General features: G+C 35.2%; 1 protein-coding gene across 1 annotated transcript in view; it reads left to right on the top strand.

Annotated features, from left to right (window-relative positions):
* Positions 1 to 20,109, top strand: part of RYR2 (ryanodine receptor 2) — a 682,530-nt gene that overhangs the window by 241,418 nt on the left and 421,003 nt on the right. The window contains exon 4 of the mRNA XM_070228795.1: positions 15,764 to 15,784. Coding sequence (XP_070084896.1) covers positions 15,764 to 15,784 — 21 coding nt within the window. The remainder of the gene's footprint in view (positions 1 to 15,763; positions 15,785 to 20,109) is intronic.

Here is a 20,109-nt window from a genome sequence, read left to right as displayed (position 1 = left end):
CATGTCCTTAGAAGCTACACTTTTTTGTAGCTAATCTCAGAGCTATCAGAGAAGGACAAAACGAGTGGGATTTACATAATTTTGAGGATTCGAGAGACCAAATGGAACATTCTGACAGCTAGCATGTGGCCAGTACTGGCAGTACGACCAGATTGTGTTCATGTGGCTTCTGAGATAGTGGTGAGGCCGTTAGTTCTAAGACCACATGGAGCTGTGATGCAGTTTTTACTGGAACAGGAAGCCGTAGAACTGTCCTTAGACCATTGATGGAGTGCAAAGAGCAGCACACCAAGGGCCCACAGGATGGGCTTCATACTGGCAGTGCACTGATTTCCACAGTTCTGGAGAAGGCGAGCCTGGTATGAGACAAGAGGAATATATTGAAAGCATTGCTTTATCTTACGTGAGAGACACGTGTCCTGATGAGGTTAGACACTGCAAAGAGAAAGATAAATTATAGGTAAATAACAGCAGAGACAATAGAAGAAGCAACAGCAAACCAGCAAAACTGAATACTTCTTAAGCTCACATTCGTTGCATTTGTTCACTCTCCAGATATATCATGATTGACTGTGTTCCAGGCTGTGTGTGGAGTAAATGGTGAGAGACAGCCTGAGGAGCTAGGCATGTTTCTTCCAGGACAGGGCCTAAGTGGAACGTATGCACTGCGAATACAAAGACTCAATAAATGTTTTCTTGGGGTAAAGGAATGAAAACAAGATTCCTGAGTCAAAGATAAAAACTGGGATTTTCTTTACACACCCATGGCCTGGAGATTTTGTTTCATTTTGTTTCTGTGGTTTACAGAATAGAAGTATTAGTGTGTATAACAATTATGAGTAGGGAAATGAATTATATTATTTATTTGTTCATGAGGAATAGTCTCTATACTTCTAGAGTGGACTTGAGGTGGATGCTACATAGATATTTAAATCTAGTAGATTTCTAGTTAGTTTTCCCATCAGGAGTTTTTGGTTCCTCTAAACCAAAGCAATTCCAGCCTGTCTTAGGAAGAAATCTGTGCCCTGGGTGGGTTCAGCCAATAATTAGATCACTCTTGTGGTGTTTTGGCTTTGATTATGTCTTCTTTCTAGGCCTTTACCTTGCCTGTAACTGCTGCACAGCTGTTCCCTGAGCAGACTGTTCCTAATTTAATTGTTGCCATGTGACCTCAAGTTTTTATGAAGGAATTTAAGGCTTTAGTTTTTCTTTATGTCTAGCTTTGGTTAGTTCTTTCTACTGTCCATTCTCTATCTGAACTGGACTCACTCCTTGAATATGCTCTCATTTTCCTCAGATACATATTCTCGTATTCTTATCACACTACTTCCTCAACTTAGAATTCTGGACCTTTTGAAAGTTTACCCCATCCTTCTATGCACTTGTCCAAGGAAGTACCTTCCTTGAGTCCTTTCATAATCCTCCTAGCCAGAAGTAGTATTGCTATTTATGGAGTCCCATATCACTGAGTTTTTAAGTTTTCCTATATTTGTCTGATTTTATATTATGTAATAATTATTTCATATGTATTGTATACCATTTCTTTACATTAGAACACTTTTAAAAATCTCTTAAAATGTTTTTATTTCACTTTTTAGAGCAGTTTTAGGTTTACAGAAAATTGTTTGGAAAGTTTCCACACACATACCCCACCACCACTTTCCCCATTATTAATATCTTGCATTTGTGTTGGTAGATGTGTTATAATTGATGAGCCATTGTTGCATATCATCACTCAAAATCCATAGTTTACATTAGGGTTCACTCTGTGCTGTACAATCTGAGCTTTGACAAATGTATAATGTCATGTGTCCACCATTGCTGTGTCATGCAGAATAGTTTCACTGCCCTAAAAGTCCGCCATGCTTCACATATTCATGCCTCCCTCACATCCAACCACTGGTCTTTTTACTGTCTCTATTGTTTTCCCTTCTACAATATGTAGACTTTTCATACTGGCTTCTTTCATATAGCAATATGCATTTAAGCTTCCTCTGTATCTTTTCCTAGCTTGGTAGCTCATTTCTTATCGCTAAGTAATGTGCCATTGTGTGGATGTACAGTAGTAGTTTGTTTATCCATTCACCTATTGAAGAACATCTTGGTTGCTTGTAGCTTTGGGCAATTGTGAATAAATCTGCTATAAACTCATGTGCAAGTTTTCATGTAGACACAAGCTTTCAACTCTTGGGCAAATACCAAGGAATGAGATTGCTGGATCATATGTTAAGAGGGTGTTTATTTTTGTAAGAGACTGACAAACTGTCTTCCAAAGTGGCTATACCATGTTGCATTCCAACTAACAATGGATGAGAGTTCCTGTTGTTCCACATCCTCATAGTATTCAGTGTTGTCCATCTTTGGATTTTAGGCATTCAAATAGATGTGTAGTGGTATCTCATTGTTATTTTAATTTGCAATTCCCTGATGACATGATGTTGAACATCTTTTCATATGCTTATTTGCCATGTGATATCTTCTCTGGTGAGGTGTTTATTGAGATCTTTTGCCAAGTTTTTAATTGGATTGTTTATTTTTGTACTGTTGAGTTTTAAGAATTCTTTGTATATTCTAGATACCAGTCCATTATCATATATGTGTTTTGCAAAGATTTCCTCCCAGTTGTGGCTTGTCTTTTCATTTAGCTAACAGTATCTTTCACAGAGCAAAAGATTTAATTTTAATGAAGGCCAACTTACCAGTTTTTCTTTCATGGCTCATGCTTTGGGCATTTTTTTCTAAAAAGTCATTGCCAAACTCAGGGTCACCCAGATTTTCTCCTGTGTCATCTTCTAGGAGTTTTATAGTTTTGTGTGTTACATTCAAGCCTGTGGTCCATTTTGACTTAATTTTTGTGAAGGGTTTAAGATCTGTGTTTAGATTCAGTTTTTTGCACACGGGTGTCCAGTTATTCCAGCACCATTTGGTGAAAAGACTATCCTTTTTCCATTGAATTACCTCTGTGCCTATGTCAAAGGTCGATTGACCATATTTGTGTGGGTCTATTTCTGGGTTCTCTATTCTGTTCCGTTGATGTATTTCTCTGTTCTTTTGCCAATACCACACTGTCTTGATAACTGTAGCTTTATAATATGTCTTGATTTTTGGGTAGTGTCATTCCTCCAACTTTATTCTTCTCCTTCATTGTCATGTTGGCTATTCTGGGTCTTTTGCCTTCCCATATAAACTTTAGAATCAGTTTGTCAATGTCCACAAAATCACTTGCTGGGATTTTGATTGGGATTAAATTGAATTGTTTTGTTAAAATCACTGTATCCCTTTTTGCATGTATCATTTTTCACTAGTAAATAGATCTGGAATTTATTGAGTTTATTATATGGAGTTTATTATTTTTCACAGTAGATCCATCTACAGTTTAAGATTAGTATTTAAGTTGATTTTTTTCCCGATGGTTTCATCATTGTTCATGACTGATGATTCCCTTTATTTATTAAGATGCCTTTTTAGTCATACGTTATATAGTCATACGTTTAGTCATATGTTATAGAGTCAGATGTGTTACTCTAAGCTAAATATTCTGTCACACGTCTGTTTATTATTGTGCCTAAACAGCACTAATTTAATCACTGTACTTTAGAAATGTTTTAATATTTAATTGGGCTAGTTCCACTTTATTGGTTTTTTCCCCTCACAAAATGCTTATAATCTTCTTGACTATTTATTTCCCCAAGTGAATTTACTTGTGGCATTTAACTGAACGTAGTAATTCTGATAAGAGTCCACATTGGAAGAGAGCTACTGTATTACTTGCTTTGCACCCATCCATTTGAATTTGTCTTAATAACTATAGCTTTAAACTACATTGTATAACATTAAAGTTTATACAAGAGCCTTTTTAACATATTCTGTGCTTAGAGAAAGGAGGTATTGGTAATTCTGATTTAGAAAGTGTGTATATGTTCCTGAGGATTTGGACAAATTCAGAAAACAATTTAAATAGTATTACAGGAACTGTTCCCATTCTAAAGTAGGAATAATTTAGGAAAGCAGTCGATCTTAGTCTTTTCTTCCCTAGTTTAAATTTTAAAATATAAATTTTTAACTTCCAAATGAAAATTCTAAACCCTTTCCTTGAATTAAGTCGAATGTGTTAGTGGGGGAGATTGTCCAGTTTACTGTGCTGTGTAAGTCTGTTTCATTATTTGACAAATCCAAAAAAATGTGAGCATTTTGCCTGATTAATACAAAAATCAGAATAAAGCCAGAAAATTGGGCTAGAGTGTTATTCAGTGAGTTACTGGACTGACTTTTTGTGACTTTTTTTGCTTAATTAAATTTACAATGAGTTTTTTTCTCACACTGATGGCACGAAGGACTTGTGGTGTCATGTATTTAAAACACAAATCCCATTCAATATTGCAGTGTGGAGAGATGCTTTTTTTCTTATTTCTAATTTCCCCAATATTGACACCACAACTATTTGTCCTAATTTAATACTTTGTATTTTCCATTTTAAAATCACTTGGTTTGTTTTTGGGAGTATCTAGGTAGGTACCTCAGTTGAGGTCCAGTGAATCTTTAATTCTATTATTTAGGAATATATATAAAAAAGAAAAAGAAAATAGAGATAAGGAAAAAGTAAAAACATCCTTGGTAACGAATGAGACTAATAGTTATAGGAGAGAAAGCAAGTATAGAGGTACCAAGGATAGTACCTACGATAGTAGATTCTCAATAAATGTTAGTTTCTTTCTCCTTCCATTGTCAAGGGATAAAGTTATTGCTTGTTAAAATGTAATTGACCTGTCTAAATGCCAACGTTTTAATAAAAGTGTCTAATGTGGATTTCTTTTAAATCTTTGTTAAATGGTACTTTGGCCTCTTATTCAACAAATAACTAGGCACCAAGGAGTCTATAGATCATACTTTTTTGGGAGGAGGAGGGGACGGAAAAATCTAGGCCAAAACACAGTAGTTTTAATTTATTTTAAATATTTTATTGTTTGGGTCACACTTTGGAAAAATTAGAGAAAAATTTCATTAATTCCACTTCCAAGTTACAGTAGACCAATACTCTCACTGAGGAAACGCAATAACAACAAACTAGGAAAGTTTTTAAAGGATTTGATTATATGGATTTAAATAAAAAAAGATTAAATGACAAAAGATATCTGTTTGGATTTAAATAAAAAAAGATTAAATGACAAAAGATATCTGTTTGAAGGTATTGGAAACTTCTGAGGTAGCCGGGACATGAGAGGGCCCAACTCCTAGAGACAGGAGAAGTGCATTGAGGTGGGCCTGATGTTCTGTATGCCACTTTTCCCTTTGGGCACTTACTGAATGTTAAACTGGGCAGAGACAGAGAAAGGGAACCTGCAAAGCTTATATAATCTCAGGGTCCTGGAGAGACAAAAGTTAGAGCTGGGCCTGCCAAGGTAGTCCAGACTTGAGGATACAAGATCTTGAGGGAAAAGGAGACAGAGAGAAATAAGGCTTACTTTCTGCAAAGGTTTTCCTCCTCAAGACATTTTATTATTTCTCACTGTTGGACACAAGCTAAAAAGATTAGCAGAAAGGAGCTGAAAAGTTCAACATTACATTAATATGTGACTAAATACGAATTATGCAAATCACTACTAATAATGTCTTATGGGGTTTAATTCTTGTGCTGGGAAGACAAGAAATTGTATTTCAGAAGTTGTTAAGGAGTAGGGACCCTGGTAATCACTCCAGGCCCTCATGTGGGACCCCTGGAAATTTTATACTATGAGTAGAGGTGAACCAGCAGTAGTCTGAGTTTTACTGAGTCTGAAACCCAGCCATCAGTCTACTCAACTCCAGATTGGATTGAAGTGACCTCCTCATTGTCTGGCTGCTAGTCTGAGGTAATCGTCTTTGGAGGGAAAAGCATCATCAAGCTTATATTTAAATTTAACACACAATATCTGACACACAATGAAAAATATTGTTAGACATACAAAGAGTTAGGACCAAGAGAAAAAAGACCTGATAATAGAAATAGACCCATGAATGATCCAGATATTGGAATTATCAATCATATATCTTAAAGCAATTGTGGAATCTACAAAGGGAAATCAAATGGAAATTCTAATACTGAAAAACACAGTAAGTAAAATAAGAATTCAACAGATGAGTTCAACAGCAGCTGGGACATAGTTGAAGAAAGAATTCATGAACTAGAAAATAGGTCAGTCAAAAATGTATAGACTGACATATACAAAGAAAAGAACAGGGGGAATAAAGAAAAAAATTATGAGACATATTAGATATGAAAATAAATCTAACATGTAAGTGACTGGATTCCTAGACTGTAACAGACACAATATTTGAAGATTTAATAGTGCATAATTTTTCAAAATTAATAGAATACATTAATTCACAGATTCAAGAAGCACTACAAATCCTCAGTAAGATTAATACATAGAAAACGACACTTTAGTGTATTATAGTAAAACTGCTGAACACCAGGAAAAGAAAAAAATCTTAAAAGCAGCTGTAAGAGGGGAAAAAACAAAAAGGCAACAATAAGAGTATTAACTGAGTACACGACAGAAAAATGTAAGCCAGAAGACAAAGGCATGATAGGTATATTGTGGGGAAAAGAAATAATCACTAACTTAGAATTCTCTGCCAGCTGAAATATCCTTCAAAAGTGAAGGTGAGGTAAAGGCACTCCAGACAAACAGAAATTGACATAATTTGGAGATAGGAGGAAGAATTCTTTAGGCAGAAAGGAAATTTTACCACTTGGAAAAAAGTAAATGCAGGAAGAAAAGAAGACCAAGGATCAATATGTTGCCAAATGTAAAATTAATACCGACTAAACAAAACAATCATATTAATGCCATTAATTAATTAATGCCATGGGGTTTAAAAAATATATGCAATTAAAATGCATCACAATAATAATGCAAAAGATGGGAGGGCACAAGATTGTTAAATATATTACCAGTTTCTAGGTTTTCCTGGGACGTGGTGGAGTTACTCATTTGTATTAGATTATTAAGTGTCATGGATGCATATGTAGTCTTTAGGGCATTAACTAAAAGAAGAATAAAGTATAACCAATATTTTTCTAGAGGGAAAATGGAATAATCAAAATATTTGATTAATGTAAAAACTGGAATGAAGGAAGGAGAAAAAAGAAATAACGTGGGACTGAATCTGTTCGAATATTAGATTATGGTGATGGTTCATAACTCTGTAGATGTACTAGAAAGCACTGAATTATGAACTTTAAACAGGTGAACTTTATGATCTGTAGATTATATTTTAATAAAACTATTAGAAAGAGCACGAGACAAATAGAATACAAATAATAAGATGGTAAATATAAATTCATATTTTAATAATAAAGCTAAATGTAAATGGACTAAATACTCCAATTAAAATTTATGGACTGTCAGACTTGATTAAATGACAACAATTATATGCTGTTTACCAGAGATGTACTTTAAAGCAGTATTACACAAAGAGTAAAGTAATAAAATGGCAAAGTTGTACACACAAACATGAATCCAAAAAAGGCTGATGTAGCTGTATTAATAGCAGAAAAAGAAGAATTAAGGTAAGAAGTATTGCTAAAAATAAAGAGACAATTTTTATCATGAAAGGGTAAGTTTATAAGAAAAAGATAATTCTGAATTTCTTTAATGATATAGTTTTCAAATTTATAAAAACAAAAATTAATGAAATTATAAAGGGAAATTAACCAATCAACAATGCATGAGACCAAACCTCTCCCAGTATAACTATTAGAATAAACAGGCAGATAAATCAGTGATGATATAGAGAACCTAAATAGCATGATTAATAAATGTACATGGTGACATACATGGAATACTGTACTCAGTGCTGACAAAGTACATATTTGTTTCAAGAGCAGATGGAGCATTTATCAAAATTGGTTGTGGAGCAAATATAACCAAATTTCAAAGGTTTGTAATCATTTAAGAGTATATTCTTTGACAATAATGGAATTGAGGTAGAATCAGTACAAAAAGGTAAATAGAAAATCAATGTCTGTGAAAGACTGAAAGAGTTAATCACAATGGAAAATAAAATGTTTGAAATAGGATAATAATGAGCAAAGAGAAACATTTCTAAAATTGTGGATACAGTTAAAACTGGTGAGAGGGAAATTTTTAGCTCTACATAAGAAAAAGGACCAAATAATCACCTATGTATCTCAATAAGACAACAAAAAGAACATATTAAACCTCAAAAATATAGGGAGAAGAAATAATAAAAAGCAGAAATTAATGAAATAGAAACATAAATCATCAAAGCCAATAGTTGGTTCTTTGAAAAGAGTAATAAAAATTGATGAAGCCTTAATAAAACTGAACAAGACAAAAAAGAATATAAAATTAACAGTATTAGAAATGAAAAAGAGGAAATCACTGCAGAACCTCCAGATAATTAAAAGATAATTAAGACTATTGTGAATAACTTTATTCCAATGAACTTGAAATTTCCTAGAAAAATACAGTTTTAGAAAAATACAGTTTACCAACCTCACACAACAAGTGGGAAACATGAACTGTCACATCTCTTAAAGACATCGAATTGCTAAGTAAAAGCATTACCACAAAGACTTCTTGGCCCAGAGGGCACGCTCACCAGTTCTACCAAACATTTAAGGAAGCAATAATACCAATCTTAAAGTCTTTCAGAACGCTTCTCAACTAATTTTATGAGGCCAACATAACTTGATCCTAAACCATGACAAAGACCTTGGAAGAAAAAGAAGCTATGGACTGCTGTTCATCATGGACGTAGATGTAGAAATCCTCAACAAAATATTAGCAAATCAAATCTGTGGATATATAAAAGCGATAACATATTACAAGCAAGTTAGGATTCAAAACCAGTTAATGTATTCACAAAGCCAACTAATGTCTTTCATCATATTAAGAGGGGAAAAACAAAAAAAATTATATATTTTAATAGACACTTTAAAAACTTTTAAAAATAAAACATTCATTATAAAACAGTAATTTTGTAATGCAAGGAAACTTCTTTAATGTGGTAGAAACTATCTACAAAATGGAAAACCAGTCACATTTTGAATTCTTTCAGTGTAATGTTCAATAAAAGTGGTGAAAATGGGCACTTTTAGAATTAAAAAGTAAATTTAGTAAAGTTGCTGCTTAATATAAATTTTTAGTTACATTTTATATACTGGCAAAAAGCAATTACAGAATAAAAATTTCTAATGAGTCCACTTAGGTTAGTATAATACATAATATAGCTAGGAATAATTCTAATGAAGGATGTGCAAGTCTTTACATAGAAAATTGAAAACCATTTTGAAAGAAATTAAAGATGACCTAAAAGGAAAAATGGAGGAATATACAATGTTCACATATTGGGAGACTGAATATTATGAAGATGGACGTTCTTTCCAGTGATCTGTAGATCAAGGCAATCTCAATAGAAATCCCAGTAGGTTTTCTTTTCGTGTGCATGAAAATTTATAAGGTGATTCCAAACGGTATGGGAAATGAAGAGGGTCAGTATTAGCAAATACAATATTGAAGAAAAAACGCAAATCGGGGCCTTTGGCTTCCAGATATTAAAACTTATTTTGATGTTATATATGATTAAGAAGATAGTATGGTATTAGCACAAAGATAGAAAAATAGGCTAGAATGGAGAACAGTTCATAGATAGATCCACACGTTAGCAGTAACTTGAGTTATGACGCAGGTGGCGATGTGCTGTGGTGGGGAACGTGTTTTCTCGTAGTAAATAGTGCTAGGTGAATTGGACAGGTGTATGAGGGGGAAAATGAATCTTGTTCCCCTCCCTAATATCATACACCAAAAAATCAGTACCAAACAGGTTGTAGCTCTCAGGTGAAAGGTAAAATACAAATTTTCTAGAAAATAATGTAGGGGCACCTTTTTTTTTTTTTTTTTTTTTTTTTTATTAATGTTATGATAGATTACAACCTTGTGAGATTTCAGTTGTACATTTTTGTTAGTCATGTTGTGGGTACACCACTTCCCCCTCCGTACCCTCCCCCCACCCCCCCTTTTCCCTGGTAACCACCAATCAGATCTCCTTCTCAATATACTAATTTCCACCTATGAGTGGAGTCATATAGAGTTCGTCTTTCTCTGACTGACTTATTTCGCTTAACATAATACCCTCGAGGTCCATCCACATTGTTGTGAATGGGCCAATTTCGTCTTTTTTTATGGCTGAGTAGTATTCCATTGTGTATATATACCACATCTTCTTTATCCAATCATTAGTTTCTGGGCATGTAGGCTGGTTCCACGTCTTGGCTATTGTAAATAATGCTGCAATGAACATAGGGGTGCAACGGTCTCTTGAGATATCTGATATCAGGTTCTTAGGATAGATACCCAGTAATGGGATGGCTGGGTCATAGGGTATTTCTATTTTTAACTTTTTGAGAAATCTCCATACTGTTTTCCATAGTGGCTGTACCAGTTTGCATTCCCACCAACAGTGTATGAGGGTTCCTCTTTCTCCACAACCTCTCCAACATTTGTCGTTCTTGGTTTTGGATGTTTTTGCCAATCTAACGGGGGTAAGGTGATATCTTAGTGTAGTTTTGATTTGCATTTCCCTGATGATTAGCGATGATGAACATCTTTTCATGTGTCTATTGGCCATATTCATATCTTCTTTTGAGAAATGTCTGTTCATGTCCTCTGCCCATTTTTTGATCGGGTTGTTTGTTTTTTTGTTGTTAAGTAGTGTGAGTTCTTTGTATATTATGGAGATTAACCCTTTGTCGGATAAGTGGCTTGTAAATATTTTTTCCCAATTAGTGAGCTGTTTTTTTGTTTCAATCCTGTTTTCCCTTGCCTTGAAGAAGCTCTTTAGTCTGATGAAGTCCCATTTGTTTATTCTTTCTATTGTTTCCCTCAACTGAGGAGTTACAGTGTCCGAAAAGATTCTTTTGAAACTGATGTCAAAGAGTGTACTGCCTATATTCTCTTCCAAAAGACTTATTGTCTCAGGCCTAATCTTTAGGTCTTTGATCCATTTTGAGTTTATTTTGGTGTGTGGTGAAAAAGAATGGTCAATTTTCAATCTTTTGCATGTGGCTGTCCAGTTTTCCCAGCACCATTTGTTGAAGAGACTTTCTTTTCTCCATTGTAGGCCCTCTGCTCCTTTGTCGAAGATTAGCTGTCCATAGATGTGTGGTTTTATCTCTGGGCTTTCAATTCTGTTCCATTGATCTGTGGACCTGTTTTTGTACCAGTACCATGCTGTTTTGATCACTGTAGCTTTGTAGTATTGTAGGGGCACCTTTTCATGACAAAAAACACCAGCCATGAAGGAAAAGATTGATAAATTGTACTACAAGTCAGAAGACTGGTCATCAGAGTTACCATTAAGAGACTGAAAAGATAAGACCCAGACTGGGGAGTAGAATCCTTGGAAAAATATAAACAATTCTGACTAAGCAGGAAGAAAAAAGATAGATGACCTAATAGAAAAAAATGGGTAAAAGACTTGAAGAAATAGTTCACAGCAGTGGATATTCAAATATCCAAAAGCATATGAAAAGGTGCTTCATCTCAGTAGGTATCAGAGAAATGCAGATTAAAACTGCTACAAGGTACCACTACACACCCACCCGGAGAGCTAAAATTAAAAAGGCTAGTAATCCCCAGTACTGGTAAGATGGGAAGCAAGTGGAACTCATACCCTGTTGATGAGAGTATACATTTACACCACCATTCTGGAAACCTCTTTGGCAGTATCTACTGTAGCTGAATATTTATAAATCCATGACTGAGTAATTCCACTCTTGGTTAATATCCAATGGAAATATATTCATGTATTCACCAAAAGGTATGTACAAGAACGTTCACCACAGACTTATTTGGAATAACCCCAAACGGGAAACAACCCAAATGTTCAACTGTTGAATAGATGAATAAATTGTGATATATTCATACAATGGAATAATAAAAGCAGGGAAAATGAATTAATTACTACTACATGATGAATCTTAGAAACCTAATGTCACCTAGAGAAGCTAGATAAAAAGAGAACATAGTCTGTAGTCTGTATTTCCGAAATCAAAAAAGGGCAAAGCTAATTAATGGTGATAGAATAACGGGCGCCTTTGGGGAGGACATGAAGATAGCCTCTGGGTTGTAGACACTGTCCTCTTTTTAGATCTGGGTGCTGATTACGTGGATTTGTTTACCTAGTAAAATTTTAGCAAGCTATATACTCATGATTTATATATTTTTCTGAATTTGTTATATTCATTAAAAACACGGCCCCTCCAAGTCATAATTTTATTTAAAAAAAATCTAAATGACTTCATTGTATTTTGAATTCTGGAACACAGTATGCAAATTTTTCAAGTTTTTTCCTCCTAATCTTAATAATAAACAGTATGTGTGGTGGAGAATTATTTACAGGGTAGAGTAGTTTTTTGTTTTTCATTTTTCTCTAATTTATTATTTAAAAACATTAGTAGCAGGATAATAGATTGTAGGCATCTATTACATATTTTAATTACTTTTCTTGTGTATGCCTCCTCGATATTAAAAACTTTATATTCATGATGGATTTTTTATTGTTGTGATGTAATTCTCTAGAAATCTGTCTATGCAGAAACCGAGACATGCTGCCCTTTGAACAATGGTAACTAAATCACATCTTTGATGTTAAAGGATCTCTAGGTGCATTTTATATTCTGTAATCTTGATGTTAACACATTGTATTAGTTGGCACTTACCATAGGAAATAGGCTGTTGAACAATTCCATTAAAAATTTGAAACAGGTCTGGCCCTGTGGCTGAGTGGTTAAGTTTGCGCCCTCCGCTTTGGCAGCCCAGGGTTTCGCCGGTTCAGATCCTGGGCGCGGACATAGTACTGCTTGTCAGGCCATGCTGCGGCGGCATCCCACATGCCACAACTAGAAGGACCCACAACTAAAAATAATATACAACTATGTACTGGCGGGCTTTGGGGAGAAAAAGGAAAAATAAAATCTTTAAAAAAAAATTTGAAACAAAAGAAAAAGGGGATGATGTATGTTGGACGTACATAGAGGTGGCTTAGGAGAGTGCGGCTTCGAAATCAAAGACCCAGTTTGAAGATCAAGCTCCATCTTTTAGTGCTTATGGGACACATTTTTCTTGTGAAAGGTTCTTAACACTTTTATATGCCATTTGTTTTCTCATATGTAAAATGCAGACAATAAGATTATATGTAAAGTGTTTAACTCAAAGCCTGGCACATCGTAACTTCTTAGTATGTGTCCTATAGATTTAATAATAACAAAATTCACCGTCTTAAACAGTAAAATGAAGTTAAGCAATTTGGAAGAAACAGCTAAACTTTTTTTTCTTAAGGTTATGGAATAGTTCATGTGTGCCCTAAATTTATTAATTAACATAGGAATACAAAAGTAGAGATGTTATATGAATGTTTCACCTCTCATATGATATGATATAATTTAGAATTAATTACTTTTGTATTGTATTCTTATGTCCTCTCTGCTAAATCAAGTTGATATTTAAATGACTATTTGGTTTTCCTTAATGGGAATTTTGTTTTTATTTGGAAAATGAGGTTTCTCTTCTTTTGGTCTTAATATGATAAAATATTTAATGTAGTTTCCTACAGATGTGAAAATATTTATTTTTTCTAAATTAATGGAATCAATATATTTTAAAAAAATACCACATACTTGGCTAATAAATTACTGGAATAAATATTCATTTGTCTTACATGCTTTATGGATTTGGTAATTGTTTAAACTATAAAATTGGTCAGGTTATTGTGATCTTTATATTTCCCTTTCTTGATTAGCTCCATATAAATCATTCTCCTCTTCACCGTAGGCATTTAATTAAATGATTCTTTTTAACATGAATAAGAGACGTGTCATGAAATCGCTCTGCATTGCTTATGCGTAATTACAACTTTATTGCACTTTAGTCAGTCTTTTAATTCTGTGGACCATTTGTCTTGTCTTGTGTGTTTAGCTGATAATTCACCCCCAGCACATGCTGTTGCTAAGCTTTCTTTGAGTGTTTGGATATTGAGTCTGTTATATTATTGCTACTAATTCTTGCTATTTGAGAAACTGTCTCTCTTTTGTAATATGGATCATTAAAGAGCTGCTATTGCTAATACTAGTAACTATGACTCTTGATTACAAGTTCACTTTCTTCTAGGAAAGTCCCACAATCCTTTGTCTTTGCGCTGATGCGTGTGTGTGTGTGAATGCTTAACATTTAGAAGTAAAAATGATGGGATAATATGTCTTTGCTAATAACTGAAATCACTAAACGTATGGTATATCCTGTTTTCCTGATAAATATGAAAAGGAAATCATTTCATGTTTCCTTGAATTGTTTTTCTTGAATAAATATAAGAATTTGTCTTTTTGGAGGTAGCAAAGTGAATGATAACTACCCTATCCTGGACTTGACTAAATTGCTTCCTTTTGCCCCAGGATCTAAAGAAATACATTCATCACTCAAATAGGTTAATGTTTAAACTGATGACTTGAACTTTGTACAACAGCCAAATATATTAAAAATTTATAGTGAAAACCAAGCTTTTCCATTCAGTAAAGTGTTTTTCCTTCAATAACAATTGTGTTTTTAAATTCAAAGGTTGAGAGTAGGCTTAGAAGAGCTTTTTCTGAGGACTAAATAAATTACTGAAGGGCCGAAATGCTCTGTCATGAGTAACCTCTTGAACCTAGTGAATTTCCACCAGGGCTTCAAAACAATTCCACCTGTATATTTAGGTTGGTATTGTTATCTCCCTTTACAACATTTAAAAGTAATCGCTCTGTATGTTGCATCTTAGGCACATTTCGTCCTTGAGGCTTGCTTACTAAGGGATGGAGATTCTTAGCTATTGCCCAAGATTTCCACCTAAAAAGCATTAGCTTCTTACCTGATTAGTGAATTGTCTAAGGAAAAAATTACCAAGAAAACTTAACTGCTTCAGGACTCTGAAGCAAACCTCAGTTCTCACAGGAAACCAATCACATGTGCTATAGAAGGAAGGTGGGCTGTGGAAACAGCTTCCGTGTTGACATTTTTCATTCTGATTGATTTGCTAGGAATCCTAGGGCGTTGTAGAAGGCAGTCTTTGTTGACATATGGCTTTTTTATTGTTCTATTTTACACTTTGGATACAATTATATTCAGTTATTTTTTAAAGAGTTATATAATGATTATAAGGCTAACATTGATTAATAAGTACAATTTTAAAAATAATTTGATTCTGATACAATTTCGGAATTATTTGGCAAGGCATACCTTTTGTTATATTGTGAAATTTTATGTAATGCTGGAAGGATTAGTATAAGAGAAATTTTACTTTTGTTTCATGAGAGATTTATAATTAGAGGCTGTATTTCTAAATTGACTGTTTTCATTAAACAGGTTCTTATAGTTCAAGGAGAATAGTTGTTCCCAAATCAGGAGGCCTTTTAGGTTTGAGAATTGGGTAAATGTTCATATTTGCTTTTGAATATATTGGATTATTATTATTTTATGTACCTGGTGCTTTTCCAGCCTAATGCCTTTTGAAGTTCTGATTACTAAATTAATTGAGATTTTTTTGTTTGTTTGAGGAGATAAAATGTTATTAATTAAAAGTTTGAATACTGTTTCTTATCCTTTAGAATTGGAAATAGATGTTGGTGCAGGGACCACATTTCAATTTGTTTAAATGACAGTAATTGAAACGTTGCTGGCTGTTCATTTGTTTGCTTGTTATTTATTTTGGCTTTTTCTTTCCACAGCAAGTTGATGTGGAAAAATGGGTATGTGTTTCTATGTATTTACAAAGAAATTGTGATCTAAATGAGTGCATGTTTGCTGTTGCCTCTAATCTTTTTGTTTTGCTTCCTAGTGTGGCTTGTAGTGTTAGTAATGTTCAAAATAACTGCTATGTTGTAATGAACGAATATTTTATCAGTTTCTAGTTAGAACCTTATAAGTTTCTGGGTTTGCTTCATCTGAAATGGGGTATATTAAAATACTCTCCATCCTTAGAATCATATAGCTTCTGTATAACTGGCTTTGTAATTATGATATGCTTCTGGTCAACAGGAAGCTTTTATTTATTAATATCGTATATCATTTACCCCCAAATCTTGACTGTTTAACCTTAAAATTCTAGTGCCATCTCTTAATATTTGTCCATGTACTATAGAAAAAGGCTGTTTTAAGTATTCATTCAATCCTAAAAAGTGAAGACAAATGACAATATCATGAGGAAAGATATAGTTGAAGGATTCTGGAGGCTAAGTCTGGGGACAAATTGTGCAGTGTGGCTAAGTTATGTTACTGCTGTTGGTCTCAGTTTCCTCATTTGTTAAGAAAGAAAGAGATTGAGAGAGAGAAACAGAGAGAGAGAGAGAGAGAGAGAGAGAGAGAGAGAGAGAGAGAGAGAGAGAGAAGATTATTCTAATTATGAAAACACCGTAATTCTGAGTGGAAATTAGATTCTCATCAACACTGATGTCCACGATCCATTTTTTCCCAAGCGTGCAAAACAATGAGGGTTTTCACTGTTGTTTTGATTTGTTTTTATTTGCTCTGTGAGTTAATATGATGAGTCATTTAAGTTTGGCTTACCCGATGGCTTCATTTTACCTTCATTATTTTTCCTGGTTCTAGGATGCTATTCTCTTGCTGCCGTATTTTGAGAATTTTGCTGTCTTTTCAGTAGTCTTTCTGTAGTGTTTCCCAAACAGCTGCATGTCAACCTGGATTTTTGGCTCTTTTTCACTTCTTTCAGCCCTTTAAATTCAAGGAAAGTTTCATTTTTTAAATCTACCATTTCCATGGTGATGACACTCATATACTGATTTTTGAGAACTGCTACTTCTATGTTATATTTCTGGGAATAATTTCAATTCATCATCTGTTTCTTCATAACTAGCTATTACTAATTTTGCTCAACTGTTTTCTTTTGAAACTTTATATCTTCTTCTGTGCCTGTAATTAACAATCTGATCCAGGCTTCAATTGCTGTTATCTTGGACATGTAAGACTATTTCTTTCTAAAAACATGTATGTCACCTTTTTGTGTCACCTTCTCACCCCCGTCTCAGCCATCCTAAAATAAGTCCCTCTCTCTTTTCTCATCTTTGTATCCCTTCACTTCCATTCCAGTATTTCTGTGCCGTATCCAGATCAGTATTTCTTGAATCAACTGCTCAAGGCACTTTAATTCTTTTAGAAATAGAGAGAATATGGAAACGAATAAATTCCCTTTCACCATTGCCTGTGAGTATTCCCATTTGTGCTTCTGTGCATTTGGTTACTTTTGATCTCCCTCACGATGTGGTTTTTCTCTCTCATTTTCATAGTAATTTCTCATCTCAAAATTTGTTCTTGTTAAGTTTATTTGCAAATCTTTGCAGTAGAGATTGCTTCTCGTTCTGAGAGAGTGATAGAAATAACGTTGAGCTGAAAGTCATGCGGTTTAGCTTTGCAGTTGACTAGCTTTATCACCTTATGTAGGCTGTTTGTAGGCACTGATCTCCTTGTCTATGGGATTAGAATCTAGACTAGTTCTTTCTTGCTCTAAAATATTGCTATTATATTAATGATAAGACATATTGATGCTGAAATATATGTTCATTTAGATACTCTAAAATGAAAATATCCTGCTGGATTTGTTTTAGAAAACTGATATTTGTATATGCATATGTCTCAGTAAATTTTAGATTTGAGCTGTTTCTTTGAAGACCCATGTAGGTCCAGTCTTGTGCATTTGTCATAGGAAGTTTGAAATTCTATTGTAACAGGAACCTTGAAGGGTAGCAGAAAACAATTGAACCCCCTGCTTACCTGTCTGCTCTGTGGGTTTGTTCTCCTCTGCCCTTGGGTTAAATTAGGATGAGGCCCATGATTTGCTCATATTCAGACAGTGAAACTCCTGCCAGTCATTTCAAGTCACACAAGTCTCCTTAAAATGGCCAATCCTGTGTAATAAGGAGGATGGTGAAGTTAATTCAAGTTAACTTGTCTCCGACAGCTCAGGCATCTCCAGGCAGGAGGCCTGGAAGGGCAGGGGTGTGGGAAGCTGCTTCTCATTTCCCCCTGCACATTTCCTGGAGCTTCCGCCCCTCGCGAGGTGCAGGGCGAATGAGGGAGAAGAGGAAACTTAGCAGGAAAAGTCTTCTTCAATGATAGTGTCGATCATTGAGCTTGGCAGATGTTTAAAGCCCACTTTCTCCGTGGGCACTTGGGAGGTTTATTCAGGGGGAGCTTCTGTCACCAGCAATCTCTGACCTGAGGTCCTCTTGCTGCATCCAAATGCACCTCCTCTGGCTGCTCAGAGGTGATTGCTCCCTCATCCTGGGCTCTTGGCGGTAGTGAAGACAGTCCCAGGCTGGCTCTCTCTAGTGTGGCCCCCCTGTGCTTGTTGGCATTGCAATCTCTGCCCAGTTGCAGTCTTGCACTCTCCTGTCACTGTCCACTTGAGCCAGTCTCTTTCCTCTCCATCCTAGGTGCAGTCAGATGCCAGACTGTTGTGCCCCATCTCCCCGGGTCTCAGGGATCCCTGAAGCTGCCCTTGCTAGGCTTGAGGTGAGGGAAGGCTTGGGATGGGCGGGGAGCAGGATGCCAAGCCTACCTACGCCTCTCTCTAAGACACCATCTCTGCTCTCCAGCCTCTTCTAACAGCTGGAGCTGGGGGTCAGCTAAGGGCAGCAAGCGGATTATTAGCCAACCCCTTGGGTGTCCCTGTTTGAGTGGTTTTACAATGTGGTTGGAATATGGTAGTATTTGCCATCAATTTGTTGTGAGATAGGTGTCCTGTTTTAACACCCTGTTGTATTTGCTTGTCTACAGAGTGCATTGAACAGCTCCAGGTGAAGACTTTTGCTTTTTTTTAATTTTCCTGAGGAAGATTAGCCCTGAGCTAAGATCTGTTGTCAGTCTTCCTCTGTTTTTTTTTTTTTTTTTTTTTTGGCTTGAGGAAGATTAACCTTGAGCTAACATCTGTGCCAACTTCCTCTGCTTTATATGTGGGATGCCTCCACAGCACGGCTAACAAGTGTGTAGGTCTGTGTCTGGAATCCCAACCTGCGAACCTGCGCCACCAAAGTGCAACACAATGAACCTAACCACTAAGCCCCCAGATTAAGACTTTTAGGAGCTGTATAAAACTTAAATACACATGGAAATTAAAATGGCTTCTTGATGAATTTTCTCGTAGTGTAATTCTGGATAGCTTCATCAAAGGTCCATCAATCAATCTCAATAAATCTCTCTCTCCCCCTCCTTACTTCCCACCCTCCACCTCCTTCCCAGCGTCTCCTCTAGCAGCTTTGAGCATTAGTGTTTAGTTGTGCACTTGTTGAGTAATCAAATGCTGCTCTTCATACTTCAAGAGAGAACAGCATTTGTGAGTCTGGGACTAAAAAGTGATTAGCTGTTATTTCCATCTGCCCCCAGCCCTTTAGCACTCCTCACCTGTAGCATTGATTTCTAATATGCAGACTTGGGATTTGGGGTCTCAGGTGGAGTTGGGGGCAATAAAGGGATGGGAAAAGACTGTGATATTGTTGTGTATGAAGCTTTGTCTACAGACCGAATCATGTCTTGTTCCTGTACTTACTTTTTAAAAAAACATGTTGATGCTGCTGTAATTGTTAAAATATAAAATCCTTTCAAATGTTCCTAATTCAATAGTAGTTTTAAAAAACAATGTATTTTCATGTGTTCCTGCTGTTATATAAGGGTCTGTGAAATGCTTTCATGTTACTCAGGTTCATTCATGTTTGAAATGGTTTGAGAATGATATATAGGACCTTCTATATCCTGATATTGATGACTTTTTATATGTAGGTGGTGATCTGAGAATATGGCAGGCTTTAGATGCCCCTAGGTCACTATTATCCATATATCCTTTGTAATGATCAATTTGTTGGTTTTGATTTAGAGAAATGCTCTCTTGAGATAAGCTGGGAAAAGAAGAAAGCCCCAAATAGTTCTTCTGCTTCATCCTTTAGGCATTCATGTAGCTCAGTGACTTATAAACATGTGTCACAGAGATAAAATGTGAGGATTTATAGTAGTTTATCAGAATCATTTATTTTCCTTTACCCTTCTAAAGAAGAACTAGATAAGT

Source organism: Equus caballus, chromosome 1, assembly GCF_041296265.1.
Source record: "Equus caballus isolate H_3958 breed thoroughbred chromosome 1, TB-T2T, whole genome shotgun sequence".
Lineage (NCBI taxonomy): Eukaryota > Metazoa > Chordata > Mammalia > Perissodactyla > Equidae > Equus > Equus caballus.
Note: the sequence above shows the minus strand (reverse complement) of the source record. Positions and strands in the feature narration are given on the sequence as shown.